Source organism: Anabrus simplex, chromosome 3 (assembly GCF_040414725.1).
Source record: "Anabrus simplex isolate iqAnaSimp1 chromosome 3, ASM4041472v1, whole genome shotgun sequence".
NCBI classification, from domain to species: domain Eukaryota; kingdom Metazoa; phylum Arthropoda; class Insecta; order Orthoptera; family Tettigoniidae; genus Anabrus; species Anabrus simplex.
This window is the reverse complement of record NC_090267.1, coordinates 304,456,887-304,468,149: the sequence shown is the minus strand read 5'-3', so window position 1 is coordinate 304,468,149 and position 11,263 is coordinate 304,456,887. Positions and strand designations below refer to the sequence as shown.

Here is an 11,263-nt window from a genome sequence, read left to right as displayed (position 1 = left end):
TATCTGTGGTGCACATAGGTAGGAGTGCAGAGTTCAGGACAGAGCTTAAGAACACTATACTTTAATTGGCATTTAAAGGATTTTCATTACGAAAGATTGGACAGCTGGTTAATATAACACATTATACGGTGCAATATGTGGTTGATAAATTTAAATACAAAGGCACTGTTAAAAACACGCCAAGGAAACCGAGGAGAAAGTGTTTAACTAAAAGGGAAGAACGGTTTGCTGTTCGGCTGATGAAGTCAGATTCCAAATTAAGTGCACCATTATTGAGACAACTCATGGAGAAACGAACTGGAAAGAAGATCAGCAAATCCACCATACGTCGGATCCTGTATCGGCATGGGTACTATGGAATAATCCCTCGGAAAAGGCCATATGGAAGTAGAAAAAACAGAAGGCTTAGACTGACATTCGCTAAGGAGCATGTAAGTAAGGAGAACGAATTCTAAAATGATATTATTTGGTCTGATGAGACAAAAATAAAGCTATTTGGGTCAGATGGCATCCACAAAATATGGATGAAAATTAGTACGGACGATGATGTGGCGAATACACTCCCAACTGTAAAATACGGTGGTGGGTCTGTTATGCTTTGGGGCTGTATGTCGGCCAGAGGTGTGGGTAACATACATTTCATTGACGGAATAATGAACAAGGAGGGCTATAATGCAATCCTGAGGTAAAACGTGAATCACAGTGCAGAAAAAATAGGGATGCCACCTGTTTATATGTTCCAGCATGATAATGACCCAAAACACACTGCGGATATTAATAACACAGGGTTGATCTGGAACATTCCTAAGCAGCTTAGAACACCTCCCTAGTCCCCGGTTTTAAATCCCATCGAACAGCTTTGAGCTACGTTGAAGAGGAATCTCCGTAGGCAACATGTGCGTACGAAGGAGGTATTTAAAAGTGTGATTCTTCAGAATGGCAGAAAATCAACCCAGACATGTGCAAGGAATTAGTGTATTCTATGCGGCGATGATATGATGCAGTTATAAAAGATAGGGGACATTCCACTAGATACTATCATGTTCCAGAAACCCTGTATTTTTTGTTTATTTCAAATGTTCAGTTTGTTTGTACGAATAGGAAAGATAAGATTATGGGCGCGCTTTTCTTGATTAGAAGCTGTATGTTTTGTTAACATAATTGCAAACAGATACAGTAGATATATGTTTTATGGAAGCTTTGTTGAATATATGTTCAGTGAATAAAATCCCTTTCAGTTTATTATTTTCTGACTGTGCGTTGAGGTACTAAAGCAAACAGTCCGTACGAATAGAATAGGTACATACTTTACATCACAGCCCATACGCAGTAATACACATCATTGAAACATGATAGCAATGAGTATGTTCAGCCTACTAAGGAAAAATACGCTCTTAGCACTAGCTCAGTCAGTTTCCCCTTTCTTGAATCAGTAGAACGAGTCCTTCCTCCCTTCCCCCTCTATGGTACATATTCAAGTCGAATTTAGTACTAAGGAACTCCCTAATTTCTTTTCAGATTAAATAAAATGAAACTACGCAAGTGAGGCTACACATTGAATACATATCTCAATTGTTAGCAAAAACGCAATAGACACATATTCTCCCGTGTAGCCCTAAATCCAAACGGTTTCGTTTCACCTAACGCTGAGAACCACCCACTCTCCACCTCACAAAAATTATGCTAGCTGTTACACACATTCAAACCAATCAGTCTTGCTTGAAACATGTATTAACACAATTTACATTTATAATACGGTAATACAGTCTAGATGAACTTTTAACGGCCCTAACTGGTCCATTTTCTCTGAATATTTGGTATGATGAAATCGAAGCTGCAACCCCTGTAATGTGGAGGGAGATTGTTATATCTCTAGATTTTTCGTTTGTAAAATAGAGTCTGATCTTTGCTGGAGAACTTGGAGATGGAAAACAACCTGATCTAGAGAGTTAGACTCTTTGCATCAAATAAGCTGAAACTCTCATTGCTACCTGGCGAGTTAGCCGTGCGGTCAGCGGCACGCGGCTGTGAGCTTGCATGCGGGAGATAGTGGGTTCGAAACCCACTGTCAGCAGCCCTGAAGATTATTTTCCATGGTTTCCCATTTTCACACCAGGCAAATGCTGGGGCTGTGCCTTAAGGCCACGGCCGCTTCCTTCCAACTCCTGGGCCTTTCCTATCCCATTGTCGCCATAAGACCTACCTGTGTCGGTGCGACGTAAAGCAACTAGCAAAAAATAGCTCATTGTTTATACTTCATGGATTCTTTAGGATTGAGCAACACAGAAATGAGGTTAAAAGAAAAAGTACACAAAGTAGCTTGTACTATTGAAAAAGTACTCAGAACTATGATAGTTGCAGGAACCCTGACAAAATGAAATGGAAGTCTCTGGTTTTGGTGGTATTCTTTTATTGATTTAACATTGCATTGTGACAATTCTGTGAAAGAACACATGTTTTCACACTGTAGATATATTTTTTGAAATAAAAAGATTAAAATGACAGCTGTTCTTATATTAGGTACACTTCAATACTAACAGCAGAACTGCTGTATCACTGATTTACTCAGTATTATGCACAATATTTTAGGACATTGCATTATGACACACGTAATCAGTACGAACTTTAAGAACATACTGTACCTGCTGAGTAGATCTAATGCTGCTTACCAGTGACTGTTATTCAGATTCAATTCTCATCATAAAAACTTTCTAAGCCTGGCATGATATCAACTGCGTTGTTCCAATGTATGTGCGGAAGGAATCAAATTTTATTTTTAAATATTAGAGATCTTGTATGTGAAACCTGGCAATTTCATTGATGGCATTCTCTGTAACGTAAGCTTCCAAATCGTAATAGATAATATGAGCTAAAAACGGAAGCAAGGATCTCTATTAGCTATGTTAAGGTGTATATTTCAAACATAACGAACTACTTCAAAGTAGTTTAGATGTGCTGACGACTGAGGACCTGTTCCGCGTCACTGAAAACTGGAATATAATAATAATAATAATAATAATAATAATAATAATAATAATAATAATAATAATAATAATAATAGTTATTGGCTTTACGTTCCACTAACTACTTTTACGGTTTACGGAGACGCCGAAGTGCCGGAATTTAAACACGCAGGAATTCTTTTACGTGCCAGTAAATCTACCGACATGAATAAGTTTACGAATCTGAGCACCTTCAAATACCATAGAACCTGCCAAGTTGGGTCAGAAGGCCAGCGCCACAAGCGTCTGAACCACTCAACCTGGCGAAAACTAGAATTTACGGTGTCAAGATAATACCAATGGCTCGTAAATTATTCTGAGCACGTTCGTAAAAATGTAGTTCATACAAGTGATGTTAAAACTAAAAAGGCTACTTTCTACTCCAGCGAAGCTCATGAAGAATTCAGAATATACTTTAGGCTATATTCATATTATTTTCACATATTAGAAGCACAAAATACCTAGAGTGTCTCGCTACAGTGACATAGAACAAAATACCTTATTTACTCTGTAATACAACATGGAGACACTCAGATGTTATGCTATTGAATTGGTTTACCCTGTGACTAAACATTGTTCTATAGCTTGCGTTAAGTGCTCATTCTGGAAAGGTTGAAACCTAGGACATCTAGACAATGAATACTGTAATAAATAATCAGGATTACTCCATCTTTCTACATATCGGCAATTTGCCACAGAACAACCGATTCTTTGATAAGTGTACTTCCATCTTAGAATACAATGTTCGCATGACTACATTTCTTTCCATTCGTGTCTATATTCCTGCTATTCACAGAAGCCAACTTCATTTTCCTCTGAATACCACATGGCTGCTTTTGAAAATGGTTTTTTGAGCATCAATGTGCTAGGAATAAATATCACAGCCTAGTGCTAATTCTCACCAGATGTACCACAGATTTCGATCCAAGCCGTAATGATTGCGATGACCTGGTGCAAGTCATTCTACAATATCCCCATTGCCGTCCTACACGTCTGGATGGTAATGATTGTGATGGTGGTGGTTATAATGGAGTAGGGAGAAGTTGAAACCCGGTGTCAGCACATTGGTTACTGCTGTAGAACAACACCAAGGGATATGTACAATGTTTAACGTCCCCATCCGATGAGCGAGTCACCTTCAACCACATCACATGTCTTCACTTCAATGAACACGGCGAATAGATATGAAGTTGAACCCAGGCTTTTGGCATGTAATCTAGTGATTAGAAACTGTATACCCCCACCTTTCCTATCCTGCTGCCCAAAATTCCGATGGTGATTTCTCCACCAACGGGAATCGAACCGGCTAACCATGGTATCAGACCGTAAGTTATTTACGTCGTAACGATCATGACCAACAGTTGGGTTATCTAAGCTATGAAACTGATGAATGCATACAAAATAGGGATGAACTGTAGAACTTCAGAAATGAGGGAAAACGTTTTCATGGAACTGTGATTGCAGTTCTGAAAGACAAACGGTTCAGTAGCCTACGGATAGTCACTACGACTACTTTCTGGTCATCTGGCTCAATCCAATATGATAATATCCATATCTATATTATATACCTAACATTCTGATTCTCTGCTGATTACGATAGAGTTTAAACTGAAGTGGTGGTGTTATTTAGTGTATTTGTAATATAACTGTAGGATAAATGCCGGTTATACGAGCGTTAAACATTTATTTTATTTTATCATCCTTTAGTTTCGATAATCTACGACAAATTAAAAAAGACCTTTAATTTATGCCGGTAATCGGCTTACATTCCCTGGGACAAAATATTGGTAGGCTGAAAAAACGTGCAGTAAGTCCCCGAATACGGAGACGCTGAACGCAATACATTCGTCATTATAAAGATCTCTTGGCTACTTAATACATGGAATTTGATCTATACTTCACCAGTAAAGAGTGCGCTTCCAACCTCTTAGAACGAATTTAAATTGTAACATTCGGTTCAAATTGCAATAACGCTAATTATCACTTTCTTAACTTAACGGAACTAAGCAGGTTTATTGGTAAAGTGTTTCTTGAGAAAATACATATTGAAAGGTCAGACAAAAAGTACCTTATGAACTACCGTAACACAAGATGAGGTGTACAATTGGAGCAGATTTTTTCGTAAAAGATTCCGCTCATTTTTGCAACAGGAAATACATCATAAATAGCTTACGAACCTTGAAAATATTAACGTCCTTCATGTAAAACCAGGACACACAAATGAACTCTAAACTGCAGTCACAAATGGAGGGATACAAGTCATTATTTAAACACTATTAACCTTCCTCACTGATGCTTCCTTCGAGATGAACTAATAAGAAAAATCACTTTAAGACCTTAAGTTCCAGTACCATCTTTTGCTCATTGTAAACAAAAATACGAAGGTGTAAAATGTCAATGAAATAACATAGCATTAAAGAACCAGGCCATCTTCCTCACAGTGAGATATGAAATAAGCTTTGAGAAACAACAGTACATTATTAGGTTCAATTTTCCCCAACTACTAACAGACTCTTCTCTTGTAAAGGCCTAAATCTATATACAGGTACATTAACAGAATATAGTTTAAGATCGACTAGTAACTAGTCGAAGACTTCAGTAAAAACACAATTCACTTAGAAATCACATTTCTCCATAATGTCTTACTAATATTTGTTATTGAGTAACATCTTAATAACAATATATTGAGAGCAAGATGAGAAAATCCTGCTCTACTTCTAACGACTGTGCTTTAATATTATATTAAATTTTACATACAGAAGTGTAAAATTAAGTGCACTGTCACATCTGCCACTTCCAACGAACTTTAAGCAAACAATACTTATGGCAAATATCAAAACCATCATAAGGACATTTAAAAATAACGTTCGGCGGCTTGATTCCCATTGTTCTCAACAAACGCTTTTTGTTGTTGGTGGTGGTGAGAATTTCCATTTAAATCTAGAATTATGATAGGTAGCTTCCAAAATGTGGCAATGTGCTTTGGACCAAATTGCTACCATGGTTAGGAAACGTCCACACTTTGTCTAACTTCCACAGACGCTATCAACTTTTCTTTGGCAGGAGGAACGATGTTACTCCACATGCTGAAACATAGATCATAAAACTCGTCAGTAACAATTAAAATAAAAGCTAATATAAACTGGAGTTACGGTTAGGTGTGTCAAAATAACCCAGTATTTATTTATTTATTTATTTATTTATTTATTTATTTATTTATTTATTTATTTATTTATTTATTTATTTTGTTCCACAATTTACTCACTCTTTAGTTGCATTAATTTTATGTATTCACATTTAAAATTAAATATGCTTTATATCAAGGTTATTCAATTATTACAGAAGAAAAAGGACTACATTTCGAAATAGTGTACAATATTAACTCCGAATTACATAACTACTAAATGGAGAAATCAAGTACATTCTAGACGGGGATAATTAATAAAGAATAGCTTTTATTTTCACGCATTAAGAAATGTGCTAGGCACGTCTCCGTCGTAAAGTGGCTAGTGTGATTAGCTTTCACGCCCGGAGGCCCGGGTTCGACTCCCAGCTCTGCCACGAAATTTGAAAAGTGGTGCGAGGGCTGGAACGGGGTCCACTCAGCCTCGAGAGGTGAACTGAGTAGAGGGTGTTCGATTCCCACCTCAGCCATCCTCGAAATGGTTTTCTGTGGTTTTTCACTTCTCCTCCAAGCAAATGCCAGGATGGTACTAACTTAAGGCCACGGCCGCTTCCTTTCCTCTTCCTTGTCCCTCCCGTCCCCCATACAAGACACCTGTTCAGCATACGAAGCCACCTGGGCGAGGTACTAGTCCTCCTCACCAGTTGTATCTCCCCGACTCAAAGTTTTACGCTCCAAGGCACTGACGTTAAGGCGGTAGCGGTGGGATCCCTCGCTGAGTCCGAGGGAAAACCAGCCTTGGAAGGTAAACGGATTAAGAAAGAAAGAAAGGTGCTATCTGGACGAATGAACGATCTATATAGAATAAGATATACTTAATTCATTACTATATACCTATGTAGTGATGTCGAACATTTTGGATGCCATTCGTTACTTTTTATGATCTTACCAATTTGTTGTTTTACACAAATCTCAGTTTACTTTCCTAATCGAGAGAAGCAAATTGTTATGAACAGACTTATATTCCGAACTTAAAATAAATTTATAAGTTACATTTCTTGTTCAGAAATATTTCGAACACACAGAGGTGCGTTTTATATTTCAACGTCACAGCAAGGATGTAAGATTCTGTGTTATTTTATGTGGCTTTTCAATGCATAGTCAAGGGTCCGGCTCCATGGTTAAATGGTTAGCGTGCTGGTCTTTGGTCATGGGGGTCCCGGGTTCGATTTCCGACAGGGTCGGGAATTTTAACCATAATTGGTAAATTTCGCTGGTACGAGGACTGGGTGTATGTGCCGTCTTCATAATCATTTCATTCTCATCACGACGCGCAGGTCGCCTACGGATGTCAAATCAAAAGACCTGCATCTGGCGAGCCGAACTTGTCTTCGGACACACCGGCACTAAAAGCGAAGTGTATCGTAGACACAGGATGGAATCGAAAGGACGGGGAGTTTTCATATTGGTGAAGGAAGAATTTACAACGTATGGAAAAGTTGAAAGTGACCGGCTCAGGGATGGAATGAATAAAGCCCCCATCTCGCAGCGAGGATAGGAATTGTGCCGGCTGCCGAGGCCTGTCGCATTCCTATGGGGCAATGATTAATGACTGACAGATGAAATGATATTGGAGATTGTTGCTGGTGTGAAAAATGACAGGGAAAACCGGAGTATCCGGAGAAAATCCTCTCCCGCCTCCGCTTTGTCCAGCACAAATCTCATATGGAGTGACCGGGATTTGAACCACGGAACCCAGCGGTGGGAGGCCGACGCGCTGCCGTCTGAGCCACGCAGGCTTCAACGTATGGAAAAGTTAAAGGTGCGAAATATGAAATTCCTAGGTGTAAGGCTCGTCTCTAAAGATAATACGTAACTTTATGCTTTGAGGTGTACAGGCCTCGAAGTGGTGACTCTGGCGCTGATGTAGAATTATTTTATAATTTTTTAACTAGTTTCTTTATGTCGCTCTAACACAAACACGTCTTATGACAAAGACGGGATAGGAAAAGGTTCAGAGTGGGAAGGAAGTGGCCGTGACCTTATGGTATAATCCCAGAATTTTCCTTGTGCGAAAATGGGAAAACACGGAAAACCATTTTCAGGGCTGCCGACAGTGGGGTTCGAACACACAGTCTCTCGAATGTAGGGAGGAGAAAATTTCAGCATCCATCTGAACACGCAGTCTCTCGAATGTAGGGAGGAGAAAATTTCAGCATCCCTCTCTTTACTACAAGCCAACGGCCGTAGCCGTGTTGAAACACCGGATCCCGTGAGATCTCTGAAGTTAAGCAACATTGGGCGTGGTCAGGAGTTGGATGGGTTGCCACGCGCTGTTGGTGGGAGGTAGCGGAAAGTAACTGGCCACCCTACCGCACGTAAACTCCGGCTCAGGAACGCCTCTGCGGAGGTTCGGACCTGCCTTCGGGCAGAATAACCCTTACCTTACCTCTCTTTACTATAATGGAGAATGTGTCTCCATCTCTCCTCGCGCACGGGTGTGTGTTTTTTTTTAATTGAGTGCTTCTCAATGATTTCTCACAAAAATAGTGACTGGCTAATATTTCTCAGCTTCCTTGTGGAATATTTTTCTTTTTTTTCTTTCCTATATAATATTCTCCTTTGGTTACCATTCACTCTCTTTTCAGCCCAAGGAAGTTTTCTTCTTCACACTGTTCATGTCCCTTCCCATTCATTCGCCCCTTGAACAAAAACTACGTATCACACACACACACACACACACACACACACACACACACACACACACACACACACAGGAAGAGAGAGAGATAGAGAGAGATTCACTAATAGGAAGAGAGATGCGAAAGCTGAACGATGACAATCGAAAACCCTAATACAGTACGTGAACCATTTTGAAGTAATGACCAATTTGTAGAATACTGAAGAGACGATACGCCGTAATTACTGCTTTGCCTCCATCGAAGTACGCTCTGAATACTATTTGCAACTCATTGATGGCATTATGGACATGCTTAGTCAGTGAATTAGGAGTAACAGGATAGCCAAGTAGAAATGCTAACTCATAGGCTTCAATGACCGACAAATTACCAATTTCAATTCTATGTAGCGTAACTGATGTCTCCAATTTCATATTAACTGAAATTATGTCCATTCTGGAAAGACATATATTAGAATGAAGTACTTAATTACTTAGCTGGAATATGTCAGTAGTCTACTACATCTATTTATACCATCATTGTTGCTCTATGTGAGGTGGGTTTGTGACATCCTGCTCAAGCGCCTGACGTACTTAGCGTGCGAGACTGCTAGTAAAAAGAGTGCACAAACTGGTGTATTATGTTTGTCGCGTGTGTGAGAAAGCTTCCAAACCGAGGCCTTAGAGGTCCCCCTGGAAAGATACGGATTTGATTTCCCACCTGAAAAAAAGTAACTTTCGTAGAAGACTTGCAACCGCTGGAGAGCTAGATGATTATAAGCTTCACTTTCAAGGAGAGTCGATAGTGAGGTAGACACTCATTTTGTCTATATTTCCGGAAGTTGCACTACATGCATATACAATTAAGACCTATTTGGAAATTCTCTCTACGGGACTTTAAATGTCGGGATTTTAGCGTAACTGGTTTCAGACACCAGGTACTGTTGGGAGATCAGAAGAATGCACATGCCCGGTGAAGCACGGGGCGAAGGGGTTCTCACCAGCAGAGCCAGTGACGCAATGGTTACCATAGCAACTCCGCTACTACCCAGGCGACTTTATATTACCTTCTACTGACAGCTCTTCGCTCTTGTCAGTTTTAATCCAGCAAACTCCAAAGTGTGAGTCAATGTTTTCGTGTAACCGATCTATCTGGGCAGAACAGGAAGTTCGTGCTTGCAGGCCACATTCCCCATTCTAGCATTCTTCTCATCTCCACACAGTAAAACCGTCATATAACCCAGAAAAATATAAAAGCATTCCCGTAGCACAGTAGGCAAGGAGCTGGTTCCATAATGTTAGGCTACCAGGTTCTAGTCTTCGTACTGATTTACATCTGGCAACCTCGGATATCTCAGCTAGTAGATCGGTTATGAAGCAGCATGCACCCATACACAGTAAGTACGCGAAAATGAAAATGAGTAAACGCGAGTACGAAACGGAAAGAGAAAAAGAACGACAATCACCATCTGTTTGTAGAAATGAAAACAAACCCGTCGCCTATATCCAGTTGTAGCCTAAATTCAACATTGAAATAGTCTTGATATTTGAAAGCAAGATCAATCAATGATAGACCGGTGATGAACTACTACAACCGAGAAAGTGATAGAGCTTTTTATCACTTTCCCAGAACATATTATGGATAAAAATAAGTTATTTCCCGTATCCAATAACAATTGTGCGTACAATAAAACCCTGTAAATTTCATTTCGAGCGATTGCAGGTTAAATGCGTATTTAGAAGACAACCAAAGACATACAGTGTAACAGACACAAAACACGCTCAAATATTGTTAGCATTTTATTGAATTATTGCAAACAAAACACTGAAAATATCTCATGTATTGTATGCTAAGTTATCATATCGTCGCTGGAAAGGTAAAAGGTTGTATTCCACAAAGCTCTTCCTATCAATTATTCTCCTTAAGACTGGTCACGCCTCCCAGCCACATATGGATACGCAGTCCATCAGAACAATGTCCGTTGTGTTCGTTTTCCTATGTCGACGATTAAACGAAAATGAACCTTACATGCATTGTACACTAGGAGTGCGCAAATACGTAATGCAAACGTACATTCCTACAGTACGGTACTGTAAGGTTCATTTTCCTTTACACATGGGCATAGGAAAATGAACACAACAAAATTTGTTCTGATGGACTGCATATCAATACGTGGCTGGGAGGCGTGACCAATCTTAATGAGAATAATTGATAGGAGCAGCTTTGTGGAATACAACCTTTTACCTTTCCAGCGACGATATAGAATTGGTGTTTCACAACAGTAGAACTGTTAATGATATAGCTCAACTACGGTCAATTCTTACGAAAAGGAACTCAATCATAATCAGTTTCCTTAGTATTTGTTTTATTTTCAATTCTAGAATTTCTGAAGTGAGTTTAAGACTAATTTTAATCACGCAGACATTTGAATACACCAAGGACAAAATGAAACTGACAAG

General features: G+C 39.4%; 1 protein-coding gene across 1 annotated transcript in view; it reads right to left on the bottom strand.

Annotated features, from left to right (window-relative positions):
- Positions 1–2,393: 2,393 nt before the first annotated feature.
- LOC136866288 (synaptic vesicle glycoprotein 2A) overlaps positions 2,394–11,263 on the bottom strand; it is a 410,558-nt gene continuing 401,688 nt past the window's right edge. The window contains exon 11 of the mRNA XM_067143116.2: positions 2,394–6,088. Coding sequence (XP_066999217.2) covers positions 6,048–6,088 — 41 coding nt within the window. The 3' untranslated portion in view covers positions 2,394–6,047. The remainder of the gene's footprint in view (positions 6,089–11,263) is intronic.